Raw genomic sequence first — 15,544 nt, 5'->3', positions numbered from 1 at the left:
AACGTTACGTTACGCTACGTACTGCACACGGACCCACGGCTTACACGGCTTCTAGGAAGGGGATGATGAGCGTCGTTCGTGTGCTCTCCGTGCTCCCGCTCTCTTTCTCTCTTTCTCTCTTTTTTCCAGTCAAAGGGGAGGCTTTTTGTTTTCAACCCTCCACTGCTCGGGGGCTTAAGCCACGGCGAGACACGGCATGTTGTGTGTATGGGAGTTTTGTTGGGGTTTAGAAAAACAGAGCGAAGCGAAAAACAAAAGAGAGGAGAGCACATATGTGTATGTATGTGTGTGTGTGTTTCGTGAACGAAGTTGGGGTGCATGGGGGGATGGGTTGAAAACCACAGCAAGCGTTTGGATCACGTCATCGCTGTCTGTTGCAGTTGTGCCCGCCAGTACAGTACGCTACAAAACAAATTACACCCGGGCCCACAAAACCCTGAAACAGTGTATGGCAAACAATATAAAGCATTTTAATACTTACACAAAACTGCTTTTAATTCCCTGCAAAACACAATTTTCGGAAGTGGAAATTCAGTTGCAAACGTCGCACCACAACGTGTTGTCTACACGGCACACGCTCGGATGGGCCTCTGCCATCGTCGTCCCGGGTCGTCATTAATGAAAGGCATACCTTTATTAATGTTTCCCGCCTGCGCCATGCGCACACAAACGCGAGTCCACAAACAAAACGTCTACGGCGAAGGAAAACCCCAAAGCGGAATGTAAATATGATGTCCTTCTCCTTTTCACAGGTGTGTGTGGTTGCGCTCAGCGTCGTCGCTGTGGCTCGCCGTTGTAAAGGAAGGTTCAAATGAGGTCAACCGAAACGACCAACTGCGGCGGCGGCGACAGCGGCTGGTTCGAAAATAGAATCCAGCGGTGTCAAACCCCTTATTCATACCATATTTGGAACGTTTTTATTTGGGTAATAGGACCATCCATAAATTACGTAACGCTTTTAGGGAAGCGAATCGTGACGTTTTCTAGAGTGAAGGATTAGTTTTCTAGAGAGAGGGCGTTGTAAATTTAATAAAAAAAAACGTTAAATTAAGCTCAAAATCTCTTCATTGTTCGTGTTTCAGTTAAAATTTAATTTCAGAGATTCTACGCAATGAATTCGTGACATCATTGTCCGTTTCTGGGGAGGTTTCTTGAACATCGATTACTTCCCGGTTTGATGATTTGTGTCTAAAGATGTCCTTTTTAACGTCACATAATCCATGATTGGCTCCTATTTCTCAAATTGCCACATTTCTTTCGTTTCCATTGTTATTCCTGTATAAAAGTAAGGTCACCAATCAGCAGATTCTATTCTATTTCTAGGTATTATGTTTTTATTTATCTTTTTTTCATAAATTTTTGTTGCATTTTTGTTTTTACTCAGGAAGTGTGGATGATGCACTAAAAAGTACGAGAGATTATCTGTTTTTTTTGTCCACAACTAGTGCAAGAGGGGAAGCCACTGTGTGTAACACCATTTCACCTCCTTCTTCTTCGTCTTCTGCTTTGTACGACCGTTGTACGCAAGAGTTTGTGAAACGAGGACAATTTTCCTACTTATTTCCCTCAAACTATCGCTCTTTCACATTACACGTGTCGGAGGCGGTGGTTTTATCAGCACTTTCTTCCTCTCTTTTTGTATTGAGATCCAGCTGGCAGCAAGAAAACTCTCCTCGAGTGCGCACCACCCGCAACGAGTGGTGATGAGTAGGGGATGGGAGATTTAGATCACACAACATAAATAATTTAACCTAAAACTGTTATAAGATTATCGATGCGAATATACACACACGCACCACACTTTACTGCTGTTTTGCTATTGCTTTACTTTTTTCCCCTTCCTTTAATCGGATTTTGTGACTGCCATAGCCAAACGGTGTGTTACATTTGCTTCTTCACAATAAAACACACATGCCAATCTATATTTTTCAGGAGAATATCCTATTGCTCTGGCGAAGGATTGACTAAGGAACAAACTCCTCGTGACGATGATCTACACACCCTGTGGGATACACATCAATTGAACGTAATTCGACTAAAACAAGTGGTCTAAACATTCGAGCCAATTAGTAAACGTAGGTTTCACACCTTTTCCTAGTGCGTAAGGATAATTTCATTCTATATAATTCAGAGTATGAGTCCGATAATTGTAATTACAAATGGGGGAGGAGAGTACAACAGTATTTGTTGTCCATACGATGGGTGTGTGTAGTTCACATTTTGTGGCGCTTATGACAAATGTTTACAAAAATGAAAGTTGCTTACATTGCTAATATATATTCGCTTCGCACGTTCTGTGGCTTGTTCATTGCCTCCCAGCTTCGAGACACTTTGTTAATTGGGGTAGGTTCACTAAACACAGACTCATTGCCTAAATGGCTTCGTCGAGACATGTGGGGCGAAGAGGAATAGATACTGGTGTTTGTAGTAGAGCATGCCGGTCAGGCTATTTCCGTTCACTTCTGAACGCTTGGCTTTACAAATAATATCTAAAGATCTGCTGGTGTAGCGCTTCGTTTGTAGCTAAAATTGTCACTTTTAAAATCCTTAATCTCCTTTCGAAACTGAATCATCGCATAGTTTGGCTTCTACTGCTATCCTTCGCATACCCCTTTTTAGTTTGAACTTAAAACATACAACCAAAGATCCACATATATATCTAGAATAGGGTCGTGCTACTGTGGGGTAGGCTCTCATTTGTGTGTGGCCTTTGTGATGCCACTTGTCAAACCATATACACAACAGTTCCATTAGTTTGGCTTAAATGCTAATTGAAGTTATTTCTCTTTAGTTCATCATCATTGGCCTTTTCTTGTCTTCCACACACACACACATGAGCCTGTGGCTGGCAAACAGTTTTAAGGGAGAACTTTGAACCACCAAGCGCCCAACCGCCGGTCGTCGGTCCGGTTCCGCCTTAATACCGACCACGACCACCAACCGGCGACCGTGAACGGAAACGTCCGCCACCGCCACCACCACCGCCGCCGCCGCCACTGCTACGACCACCACCATAACCGCCACCGCCTCCGAAGCTGCCGCCACTGCTGCCGTAGCCACCGTCGCGGCCCCCATCCCGACTGTAACCGCTCGAGCGTCCACCACCGCCGCCACTGCTACCGTACCCGCCGTCAAACCGGCCGGAGCTACGGCTCCCGCCACGGAAGCTGCTACCGCCGCCGCCACTACTGCCGCTCCGGTAGCTCGAGCCGCCACCGTCCCGGAAGCCACCGCGCGACCCATTCCGGAAGCTACTGCCACCGCCACTGCCACCGATACTGCCGCCACCGCTGCCCCCGTTGCGGCCCGGCGGCCCGCGGAAGCCACGCGAAGCGCCGCGCGGGTTGCGCCGGCCCTTCGAGATTTCGACGCGCAGCTTCGAGCCGAGTATGTCCTGGCCGTTCAGATTGTCGCAGGCCGTTTCCGCCTCCTCCTTGTTTTCGAACTCAATGAACGCGAAACCTGGTGGATTGAAAGCTACCCAGACAGAGTTCAATTTACCGTACTTGGTGAATTCGCCCTCGAGATCCTCCTTCTTCACTTTATCGGTCAGGTTGCCGACGTAGACGCGCGTGCCCTTCGAATCGCCCATCGTTATTTGCCCTTGCTGTTTTTACGGGGAAGAGGGTTGCTGCTCTCGCCTTCCGCTATCCGCTGCTGCTTGTGCTCGCGTGTGTACCGGGGTTCGTCGCTGAACGCTGTTTAAATCAAATCAAACAGTGTGTGGTTTTTGTTTGGTTTGGTTTGTTAGACAGTTCCCTATGCTTCGCCCAAAATTTCGCCTTCTCTCTGACTCAGTAATTCCCACCCCTCCCAAAACAGAGACACACAGACAATACGTATCGTCTACTAGGTGTAGAGGATAAGAGCTTTGTAAGTCGCTAGTAAGGTTTGCTTACACGCTACAGGATCGCAGACGATGGCTCTGGAAGATGCGTTGACGAGGACGATGAGGACTGTGAGGAGTGTTCCGTATCGCACGCTCTCTTATCTGCCTCTCTCTCTATCTCTCTCTTTGTCGACGATGCAACTGTTGCTGTTGCTCGAAGAAGCTGTCGCAGAAGATAGCGCCGTTAACTACTTGCTCTAGAGCACTCGCTCTCTCTCTCTCTTCCTTTCTTCCTTCGAAGAACGTCGTAGCGCACACGCGCACAGGGAGGGCACAGAGGGACAGGTTGAGGTCACACTGCCAACTGCGCGTCGATGCAAATGCACAGCGCCCTGCACTTTGCGTGTGGTAGGAAGTAGTAGTAGTAGCGCAGTAGTAGTTCGTCGACGTGTTTGACTGTGAAATTGATCAGAATAGTGGTTCGTAGCGAAATAGATTACTTGTAAGACAATGGCTAAGGTAGTAGTGGTAGAGATGATGAGATTTTTGTTTGTTTGTTTGTTTGTTTGGTTTTAGATTTGATTGTTGGTTGGGTATATTGGGCGGGTAGCTTTTAGAGTTCAATTTTCTAGGTTTAAAAGCAATGTCAATACGTGTGATAAAAGACGAGCAGGTTGCGGATTTCGACATCAATTCGTATCACGCCAATTCTGAACGGCAAAGGTAATGTTTACAGATCAGTTGAGATAAACGAGGGATCAAAAGTAATGTAGGGAAGTTACAAATGCATTGCAAATTATGAAGGGAGCGTTACGAAAAAGCTAGGCACTGAGTACATTCCAATTTGACGCTATCTATAACTCTTATCAAATCTCTTCTCATACAGATAATAGGTCTTATTATCAAGCATGCAGCACACAGAGTTACCATATACCATACGATATTACGGCTATTTTTAAATGACCTGGTGCATTCTTTTTTAATGACACTTTTTTGCAAAATTTAATGGAAAACATATCGACACAGATAAACGATAAACTACTCAAACAAAAATTGGAATTTTTCTTCAAACGCAAATCTTACAAATGGAATCTCTCTGTCTATTAACATGCGAACGGTAACACGTCTTCTGAATAGATTAAAATGATGTGCTTTACAGGGATAGATAACGAATAATGATACATGATGATAAGCTTTTCCGTGTTTAAGGATAGGAACGCAAACACTATCTAGAGGACGTAGAACGTAGAAATCACAGAAGATGGAAGTTTCGTGATGAGTTTCATGGTGCAAGCGCTGTAGTATAATTTGCGTAGATAAACCAATACGTCGAACGAAAACTGAAGATTATGCGGTGGTAGAAGAGAAAGAGAGAGAGATTGAGAGAGAGTCGGATAGAGCGCGCTTGTAGGCGTTATCGTAGGTGCGCAGTACTCCTGTTGTTGTAGCATCTTCTCCAAGGGGGGTCTTTTTTATCGTTACAGAAAGCAAGCAGCCGATCACGCGGATAAAAAACGGATTGTTGGTTGGGCGAGAGCAATGCGATTGTGTGCTGTTGAGACCATAAATGAAGAATTATGCGCGAGCGCGGTATTTGTACACGGTTCCAGGAGCGAGATAAGCACAACAGCAGGAACATCTGCGCCAACCAGAAGGCCAGTTTGGTCAAGCTTTTGTCGGAATCTGTTTTTCTGAAGAGAATTTTCATTGCATCATCAGAAGGATAATGCAATGGTGTTTGGAGCATGGCGCGCAATATTTGGAGATTGTTTGCTTGAAATGTTCGTCCAGAACTAAACTGCAACAAACTGAACTGGGTGTATTTCGATTTCTCGGTACTCGGCGCAGTGATGGATGAATATGAGCGGTGGGCAGTTGTTGTTGTTTTTTTTTTTTTGGCGTTTGGTTGCATCGTCGTTTTGTGTTTGTGTGTGAGTGAGTGTTTGTTGACTTGCATTCTACGAGGAAGATAGGAGGAACGCGGTTCTAATTGTGCACAAGCGGCTTGCTCGTTCTCCAACACCATGCATTGTTGTTGAGTTTGACGGTCAGAGGATTGGAACGTTGTGTTTTAATATGTCGTCGTTCTGGCGGGGGCCTCATGTCATCCTTATCGAACGTCGGGGGGTTCGTCGTTTGCGGGTCACGGGTAAATTAAACGCAAAACAAAACTATACTCGATGCATAAACGGTAACGAAACGGAACGAACGAAAGTTAGATGCGATGTAGAAGAGACGGTCACACACACACACACGCGCACGACGGTAGGATGGTAGGATCTCTTGTCGAATGTGCTCTGGAGGGAGATGTGGCGGAAGCGAAGGAAAGCTACCAAAAAATCGTAGTATAGTAGTATAAGAAGTAAGTCCAGGGGTCGGCACGACTGCCCAAAACAGTAGTAGTAATAGTAGTAGCAGCGGGAACAATTACGCATTTTAATCTCTTCGCTTACAGCTGGGAAGTGTCTTTGCAGTGCCCATTCAGCAGGAGAAAGGAAGCATTGAAGAGAAGCGGTATAGCAACACTCGGAGGGTATAGCGCCGTAAAAAAACGATAAAACGATAGGACAGCAGACAAGCAGGCGGTGGTTTGTTTTTTTTTTCTTTTTGGCTATTCACTTGAAGTTTATCACGTGTCTACCACGCACACAGTCAAGGCATGCTCTTTCGTGGGTATCGTTCTAGTGGTTCGAAGAATTCTCCAATCAGTTTTAGGATGCTGTATATTCCAGAGAAGATTTTTCCCGAATGGTTTCGTAGCTTGTTGCTTTCCAACGGGAGTCAAATGCTTGAAGAAGTGCCAGTAAAGGTAGTGCGCTGTAAACGAACAGTGTTCAATCATCTGTGTCGAAACTGCGCCAAAGTAACACATAGTAGGCAGGGCAGGGAGACGTACACGTTCGAAAATAGATTTCTTGCTCTGGTCATCAGAGCGCACAGCCCGAGACCTGGTTGGAAAGCTTCTGGTGGCAGATGCCAACCATTAAACAACTCTCCAAATGTTGTACACAGGAAGGAAACCGGTCAGACAGACCAGTTTATCACACGCAATAGGTAAAGCGAATAGACGAACCAAAAAGGAACGAAAGGAAATTAAATGCAATGGAAATGCAATGAGAAAAACCAAGCAAAAAAGGGAAAAGACCGAATATTATTTCATTCGCCGCACGAACTTCCTCATCACGAGCTGTGTTCGAATAGTTAGGGGCGAAAGGGGTAGGAAGGAGGTCGTTTGTGATAGTGGTGTGTGGCGTGCGGCGCTTGCGCACAAATCTCACACAGATTTTCGCCGCAAATGCGCTGCAAAACGCATTAGCAGCAAAGGGGGTAAAAAATAGATTGAAGCAATGGGTGGAGGGGGGAGTGTCAGGCCTAAGCCCTCGCGGGAGGCGTTATGAAAAATTGCATGTGTGACCCGGGGGCGAGTGAGCACACATACACACCACGAAAGACCGTTATTTTAAGAACCAACACCCGGTAGAGTGTTGCTGCTAAGTCACGTCAACTCAGCAGCTGCGACCGAATGATACAAAAATCTAACCAAAAATGTTCCATTTCAGGAATTGTCATTTGAAAAATAATTTTCCCTTCGTCCTTGGGCAGCGCTTTCGGGGTATTATCGAATCAATATTTTTCTCCCCAAAAATTCAATATCGTTACAGCAAGCACGCGCAGTGGGTGTGAGTATGGGAGGGCGAGGTGGTGATTGCCAATCGGGACACGGAGGAGAGGTAGGTTGCATTTGGCCTGTTCGTTCGTCTTTTCTCCTGTCGTTAGAGCGCTTTTAATCGAGGAACGGACGGGAACGGACAAAATCATACAGAGGATAGTAGTTTTCTGGTGTTCGGGTGGTATTTTTTTGGCTGGGCGTTTCGAACGAAGAGAAAAACTAGATTTTGCGTTTTTTTTGTGGTGGTGGAAATGGTTACCGTCGTCGTAGGTTGGGCGATTATCGTCGACGAGCGGGCGGGCGCACGGGGCACGGCTTAATGGCGCGCGTAGAAGGGTGGATGTGTGTAGGTGGAGCGCAGCGGAGCAATACGTTCGATGTCGTCGGAAGCGGCCGAAGAAGAAACGGAGTCTGGGCGGCAGGTGCGATGAGTTCCGGACAGTTCCGGACAAAACAGTTTGTTCTATTGTTCGTTCAATAACCCCCGCTGTGCGGGTGGGTTCTTTTTCCTTTTCGTGCTGATCCGATGTGTGGTGAAAAATCGATAATGCGCACCACCACCACCACAAAGTGTGTGAAAAAAAAGATGGCGATGCTTTGCTTTGGGCTACCCGTGAGTGTTCACTTTTCTCTGCTTCAAATTTTAGCACACTGAGCAGGGTCGGTGTGAGCTGCGGTACAGCACGAACTGGTTTTAAAACGTTTCGAGGTGGATTTTGAGAGTATTCACTGCTTTTACTCGATGGCAAATGGTTTTCAATGCACTTTTTCACTTGAAACGAACGGAGCACTTCTGAACGTCGACCGAACGCTTGCCCTCTTGTTTGGCAAGTGAGAAGGAAAGTCTACACTGTCAAGGGCGTCGCTTCAACAGCAACTCTACACAGCGACGGAGCTGTCTAATCTGCTGAAGTGCACGCTACACGTTGCACCTTGCCGAGCGTATCAAAACTGAGCAAAATTTGTTGAGCACCGGTTGCAAATATTTAACTTAATTGTGACGTGATAAACAATTTAATTGTGCGGCATGTGGTGATTTCCGAAATATTACTTTTATTAATAACAGCTTTTTATTTTGTCCAATCTAGTAGTTGTATCCATCCTTGCTAAGATCAATTACAAGACTGACGATTTTCTTCCTCTCCTCGAAAAGCCTCCTATTTTGACACTTCCGTACGAACGGATGTATCGCATCTCGCTATCTCACTCTCTCTGCGATTAACTTGATTTTTATTTTGAATGCGCCGATACTTTTCGTTAATCGCTATTCTATCGTAACTGTTTTCATCTTCTACTTAATAAACTTATATTTGTATGTTCCTATCTGATTATCTGATTATCTGATCATCATGAAATGGTTGTTACTTGCACTATTCGAATCTATGATATATATTTATTTTCCTTCCTGCTCTCGATCCCTACACGGCAATTATTTACTTACATACTTATCCGGCGCTACAACTGCTATGCAGCCTTGGCCTGCCTCAGGAGTGTCCGAAACCGCTCACGTCTCGCGCCTTCGTCTGCCAATTCATTATCCCAGCCTTAAGCCCGTGTCTGTGCTTCATCGGATACGATTTTATCGGAAGGCCAGTCAAAATTTTATATGGGATTTGACAGATAACGGCGGACGTTCGATTTCGTCGTTCAACGGAATCAAATTTTTTACTTCGTCGGACGCCGCATCCAATTTTATTTGTCAAACTAATTGTTTGTAGCACCAATCAGGTTTTGAAGCAACAAACTGAAATTACTTTTTTATGATTATTAAACTATTAAAATCATTCAAATACTAGCAGTATGAATCGAAAAAACGTTTGAGAGTACGTGCGATAAAATCGTATGCTATCGAGCACAGACACGGCCCTTATGGCGAACGCCTCCAAACCATCCTGCCATCTTAATTTGGGTCTACCACACCTCCTCTGTCCTTGTGGACTGTCTTAAAATGCTTTACAGGCTGGTTCGTCCGTTTCCATCCGTAAAAAATGGTCAGCTCACTGGAGCCTGGAGAGCATGATACGTTTTACGACGGTTAGGTCGCCGTTCATCTCGTATAGCTCGTCGATATAACGTTTCCTCCATTGTCCTTCCACACATACGAGGCCAAGGATCCTTCTGTGCATCTTCTTCTCGACCGAGGCTAAGAGGGTTTCGTCAGCGTTGGACAGTGTCCATGTCTCAGGGGCGTATGTGAGTACTGGTAATATATAATCGTACCCTCAACTCCATATACTTTTTATCCAGAAGTTCGATGGGTCGGCTACTGGCAATCTGTACCTCACGCATACGTACGGTTATTTATTATTTATTGGTATGCCAATTACCTTTGTTTAAAAGGCAAGGAAATTCGTCAAGATGAATTCAATTTGAAAACATCAACGGAATTTACTAGAAGAACTGAGCTACTTTTCAAAAAATTGCTTACTTCTCCTAAACGCGTGAACTGTCAATTCCATTTTGTGTAGAGTTGGTGCTGTCAAAAACCGCAAAACAAAATAGCTTGCATTTTGTGTACGAGGACAGTCCGGAAACAATTAGAATCAATTTAAGGGGAAAATTACTAACATTTCAGCTTCAAAATGTCGCTCTCGGCGAATATAAGTGTCGAGGCACCGATAGAAAATCAAATACAGGAGATAGCCTACGATGGTACAGAGATTTACCAGCTGTAAGTAGACGTGCGGCGACCAATCCACACACAACCCGCGCTCGTATTACCGTGCTTCTCATTTCCCCACTCCTCTACGTAGTCCGCCGACCCTCTCGGAACATCTGGCAAAGTGTGCCACCAAGATCGACTTCAGCAAAACCTCCAGCGATATCGATCTGCTGCAGCAATCAATCAAAAAGGAGGATGAAAAGAAGGAGGAAGAATCGAAAGACCCGAAGGAACAGTTCCAGTCGAGCCTGTGGCCCTGGGACTCGGTACGCAACAAGCTGAAGGAAGCGCTGACGGAAGTGTGCGTACTGTCGGACGTACTAAACATTGCCAAGGAAAAGCGCTACATGGTGCTGGATCCGATTCCGCAAGAACCGCCGGAAGTGAAGCAGATGGTACTGGTGTACGCACGCAAGAAAGCGCTGGCCAGTGCGGCCAACATACTGCAAAGTGGGGTGGAGCGGCTGAAAGCGGTCCAGAGCGACCAGGGTGTAAGCCGCTCCAACTCGACCGATTTTCACATCGAGCTGCTGCGGTTGCGGCGCAACTGGAGGCTGAAGAAGGTTTCCAACACTATCATCGGAGATTTGAGCTACCGGACGGCTGGCTCGAAGTTTATGCACCCGGGCATGTTCGAGGTGACGAAGGCGGAGGATGAAGAGTCCGGTTCGCCGCCGGCCAGCCCGTCCGGGTCGGGGGCCGCCGGGACGGTCGCCTGCCCGAAGATCAACTCGGCGCTGCGCGTGAACGTGCCGACCGAGCTGCAGGGTGTGGCGTTCATCAAGGTCATCACGCAGAAGGACCAGGAAGATCTCTGCACCGCCACGGTCAACATGATGGGCTCGACGCAGCTGGTACCGCAGGCCGGCGCCTGGCAGCAGACGCTCGAGTACGCCCAGAACGTGCTGTTCTGCAAGGAGCTGTTCAACCAGCTGGCCCGGGAAGCGGTCCAGCTGCAGGCACCGATCCCGCACGTCGTCGTGGGCAACCAGATCCGGGCGACGCTGCTCCCGGGCATCCAGCTCATCATCAGCCTGTGCCACTCGACGTCCTCCGATTCGAACAACAGCTCGGAACCGATCAAAGATCACGACCACGTGCTGGAGCACAGTTTGCACCAGCTGCTGCGCGAGTTTCACCACAAAAACACGCACCACCCGTTCCCGCACCCGGCCAGCGGGCCGCTGGGCCCGAGCAAGAAGCGTATGCTGGCCGGGCCCTCGGCGTACGATCGGCACGAGCTGCTCGAGATGACGAAATCGCAAACGCTGCTCGAGCAGATCATTGCCCAGGCGCAGCACATTTTCACGCGCCGCCGCACGCAGTACGTGCTCGATACGGTGGCGCGGGACGTGAAGGACCCGATGATTACCTCGCACTGGAACGCGATGAACAGTCCGACGATGTCGTGCGTCAAGATTAACATCACCTCGCACGGGTACGATGCGAACCTGCGCACCTCGCTCGTAATCCACGTGAAGGAGCGCTCGCTGAAGTGTATCTGTCGCGACGGGCGCATCATGCACATGTCGTACGAGCCGCAGGAGCTGCGCGATCTGATCCTCTGCCAGATTAGCCAGCACCAGATCGTGTGTTTGCAGAATCTGGCCAAATGCATGGCGTGGCAGATACTGTCCAGCAGCAGCCATCTGGGCATTGGGTCGGTGGAACCGCTCGGCAATGCGAGCTCGTGCGTGCTGGCGTCGCCGAACAGTGATCGGCTGATTGCGGTACAGGTGCGGTGCGATTCGCAGATCGACGTGAAGGTGTTTATTGCCCAGAGCCCGGCGAAGGACTTTTTCCCCGGTTCGTTGGTGCAGGGCCGCCACTGGGAGCATTTGGGTGGACATTTTAAGGAGGTGCGGTTGGGGAATGCGCAATTTTGGGGGTTTGAAAGTGTATGTTATTGAATGCATTTCGTGATTTTTTTATTCGCAGGTCCGGTTTGATAAGATGGAGGGCAAGAATTTCCACAATAAAATGGAGTTCCTGATGGCAAGTCTCACCAGCCAGTCGTAGGGATCCGCATCGGAACGTGTCAACAACGGTATCATCAATCACTTCATTCATTAACACATTCTTCCATCACTATCGTATTCGAGCTCTACTGAACGCGTAAATTTGTCATTTCGATTCAATTTAAACATAAAAAACAACTTAAATAATAAAAAAAACAGTAATTTAAGAACATATATTCAGAAAATATTGAATCAAATTGGTGTGAACTACCAACTGAAATTAGCAAGAGCGTCTCATATATGTAGTTCTAAGTTTAATAATTTATTTTACAAAATATCCTTCGAATGTGTGTGTGTGTGTGCACAAACCTATCAGCCTTGAAGGTGAAATTGGAAGGGACGTCTCTCTTCCACCACAGCGCTAAACCCCAAACCCCCGCCATTTACGTACCCTCGTAGCAGTACTTCTCGTCGTACTCGAGCTCGAACAGCAGCTGCTGTATTCGTAACCGCGCCAGCAGGTTCTTCTTGTTCGGTAGCCTTCGCAGGATCGGTGCACAGGACAGTAGAAACCGCTCGTCCGGATCGGTAATGCCTAACCGTGCGTCGGACTCTTTGCTTTCCTCCTGCTGGACCGGTGGAGGCGGTGGCGGTGGCGGCGATGGTTGTTGCTGTGCTAAAGGTGGAACAGTTGCTTCCTGCTGCACCGTTACCGGGGAGGGAGAGGACGATGAAGCGATCGAAACCGACGCCGAGGGAAGTTCGGTCTTCAAACGCTTGCTTGGTAGAGATTCGTTCAGCTCCGCATCGTCGTCCATTTCTCGCCCGTCGCTTTCCAGGTGCTCCGTGTGCCACTCGAGCGGGTAATCGTTGTGCTGTGGCTGTTGCTCTTCGTACAGCTCCACTTCGTCTTGCTCGGCTTCGTCGTCCGTGGTGGTCGCGAGCAGATACTCCGGGCCGGGCAGTGGACTGTACGGCAGTGGTTGCAGCTGCTCCTGCTCTTCCTCCTCCTCCTCATTGCCATCCTCAATCTCTTCTTCCGTGTCTTGCTGCATCGTTTCGTCCTCAACGGGCATTTCCTGCTTGATGGGTGCGTGCATTACTTGGAACACCTCCTTCCCGTCGTGCGTTACGTACGAGACGGCGATCGTTCCATCGAACAGCTCGTCGTCACTGTCGACCTCAAGGTAATCGATTTCCTCGTCATTCTCTATACACTGACTGCACTCGTTGCTCGCCTCAAAGTCTCTGCAAAGGGGGACAAACATGACTGTAATAATACCGTTTCGCAAAATCGCACCACCCCCCCTTCTACTCACTCCTTCCTGGAGGACAGGTACGGCAGCATAAACTCCAGCAGCCGGTAGTGTATCCACGCCTTCCGCTCCGTCTCGTTCTTGTTGCGCACCGTTTTGATGAATGCGTCGCGCATGCTGCGCCACCGCTTCTTGCACTCCTGCTCGGACAGGTTCATGGCCAGCGCCACCTCGATCCAGGCGTCGTTCCGCAGGCTGATGCGCCGATAGTCCTGGTGGGTGGTGTTGTACAGGATCGGGCGCTTCTTGATTTCGCTCACAAACTCCGCCACGTTCACCTTCACAAAGTGGCGCTTCGGGGCCCCCAGCCCGTCCAGGCTGAAGTGCAGCTTGTTTGTGTTCGCTATCGTGCGGTACGTTTTCGCCGGCAGCTTTATGTACCGCATCTCTTCTAACATTTTTGTACAGCAACACTGTGGTGGTTGTGATTGACGAGGTCGGTGTTTCAGACGATAAACGGCATGTGCTTCGGATGGAATAAAATAAGGGAAAACGTACAGAAAACTGGGGATGGATTTGTTGTATCGTGTGCACGCGAAAAAACGTAAACAAAGCTTTTCGATGGAAACAGAGTGACCAGAAATACCGATTTATCTGTATTCCTACCGATTTTTTATATGCCTACCGATGCACAGATGACCGCCCTAAAACTACCGATTTTCCATTTATCCTACCGAAAATCACAGATATTTGTTTGTTATTTTGTTATATTTGTCGTTTAAGCTTAATCTGTGGCGCTTGGGATGCTATTTCAAGGATTGTTAACCACATTTGTTACTTAACGCGCTGATGCAAGTTTGTTTGCCTGGCACTTTTTATCCGTTAAAATTTAATGTTCATAATAAGTAGAAAATGTCAGTTGCGTGGATTCCGAAAATTTCTCGTCAAAGAAAGTCATTTCCCTACCAGCATTAAACGGCTTTGAAGGCATTCAGAAGGCATTTAAGGCCTTAGTCGCCTTAGAAGGCGAATAAAGATTTCAACCGAAACTTTCACGGCTGTAACGGGTTCTCTTCGAAATCTTTCAACTTTTTGATTCAACGAGAACAGATAGCTTGCCGCCTTCTCAGCTTGTTTATATACTGGTTTGGCACCCTCACCAATGTAACTGCCAAATAGAGCAGTGACAACGCTTTTGGTTCCAAACTGAGAAAGCGTGTGTTCAAATCCTGATTTTTGTGATTTTTTCTTTGTTTATTTCTTTTTAAATTAATATTTTTTTTGCTATAATTAATACAAACAAAATTTATGTGAAGCAAAATAAAAATAATACCTTTTCAAACAACATAATAATTACTCGATCTTCACCCTTGATTATCAGGATGGGGGAAATATGTATCTCATTTCTCCTTTTATTAGAGTTATCGAAATGAGTTTGATATATTAATACCTTTCAACGGGTTGGTCTTTAACAATCGAACAATGCAGACCATCTTTAATAAAGTGATATAGCTCAGAGCTTAACGCAAGAGAACATAACAAGGAAATCGTGCTATCGAATCTCACCCTCATATCTGGAAACACTACAACAGTGCAATGCTGAAGACGCTTGTAAGGTTTTCTTTTAACAGTTGCAATTTCAAATTTGAAATTAAAATCGAATTTTTTCATTGACATATTTCAAAGGCATTTAATTACTGCTAAATGCACTGCTGATCGCCTTCAATTCGCCGGCGATTACAAGGCGATTAGAAGGCATTTAACGGAAATTTGCGGGTAGGGTTAAATTTGAATTTGAATCTCGCTGTCGACGGTTAAAGCTTACCCGACAGACAAAGAGAATGAAATTTTTAGATTTCATTTTCAAATTGGACATAAAAATAGGAACTTTTTTCTGTGACCGAAAGACATAGTTCTTGTCAGAAATATTTGGTAGCCCTGAAAAGGACTGTTTAAGTGGTTGTTGGGAGGAGGTGTTGCGGTGTTCCACAGAGCGAAAACACATTCTAACGGTCAATGTGGTGACCGTTATTCGCTATCACTTCCTTACAGCGTTTGGCCATATCGCCGATGAGCTTACGGCATTCGCTTCTGGGTATGCGTTCCCACATAACCTCGCAGCGTGTCCATAGATCATCGGCTGAACGTGCAGGCTGGTTCTTAAGCTGA

The 15,544-nt window shown here is 46.9% G+C and overlaps 3 protein-coding genes across 4 annotated transcripts; 1 reads left to right on the top strand and 2 right to left on the bottom strand.

Moving 5' to 3' along the window:
- Nucleotides 1–1,306: 1,306 nt before the first annotated feature.
- Nucleotides 1,307–8,353, bottom strand: LOC1280099 (RNA-binding protein Rsf1). 2 transcript variants are annotated; one of them, XM_061653652.1, is made up of 3 exons: nucleotides 7,759–8,353; nucleotides 3,900–4,285; nucleotides 1,307–3,698 (listed from the first exon to the last, which is right to left on the bottom strand). In XM_061653652.1, the coding sequence occupies exon 3, from the start codon at nucleotides 3,590–3,592 to the stop codon at nucleotides 2,918–2,920; it is 675 nt and encodes a 224-aa protein (XP_061509636.1). In that variant the 5' UTR covers nucleotides 3,593–3,698; nucleotides 3,900–4,285; nucleotides 7,759–8,353; the 3' UTR covers nucleotides 1,307–2,917. The 2 variants fall into 2 exon arrangements, with proteins under 2 accessions (XP_061509636.1, XP_061509637.1); XM_061653653.1 differs by lacking the exon at nucleotides 3,900–4,285.
- Nucleotides 8,354–9,968: 1,615 nt separating this feature from the next.
- On the top strand, nucleotides 9,969–12,353 carry LOC1280098 (mediator of RNA polymerase II transcription subunit 17). The gene is made up of 3 exons (XM_319901.4): nucleotides 9,969–10,170; nucleotides 10,253–12,020; nucleotides 12,100–12,353. Exons 1-3 carry the CDS (start codon nucleotides 10,082–10,084, stop codon nucleotides 12,178–12,180), a joined length of 1,938 nt encoding a protein of 645 aa, XP_319901.2. The 5' UTR covers nucleotides 9,969–10,081; the 3' UTR covers nucleotides 12,181–12,353.
- LOC3291909 (uncharacterized) lies at nucleotides 12,319–14,010 on the bottom strand. The gene is made up of 2 exons (XM_061657252.1): nucleotides 13,439–14,010; nucleotides 12,319–13,367 (listed from the first exon to the last, which is right to left on the bottom strand). The coding sequence occupies exons 1-2, from the start codon at nucleotides 13,831–13,833 to the stop codon at nucleotides 12,563–12,565; spliced, it is 1,200 nt and encodes a 399-aa protein (XP_061513236.1). The 5' UTR covers nucleotides 13,834–14,010; the 3' UTR covers nucleotides 12,319–12,562.
- Between the last annotated feature and the right edge of the window lie 1,534 nt (nucleotides 14,011–15,544).

The sequence above is a fragment of the Anopheles gambiae genome, chromosome 3, assembly GCF_943734735.2.
Source record: "Anopheles gambiae chromosome 3, idAnoGambNW_F1_1, whole genome shotgun sequence".
In the NCBI taxonomy this organism is placed as follows: domain Eukaryota; kingdom Metazoa; phylum Arthropoda; class Insecta; order Diptera; family Culicidae; genus Anopheles; species Anopheles gambiae.
The sequence above is the reverse complement of the archived record's forward strand: the minus strand, read 5'-3'. Positions and strand labels throughout refer to the sequence as shown.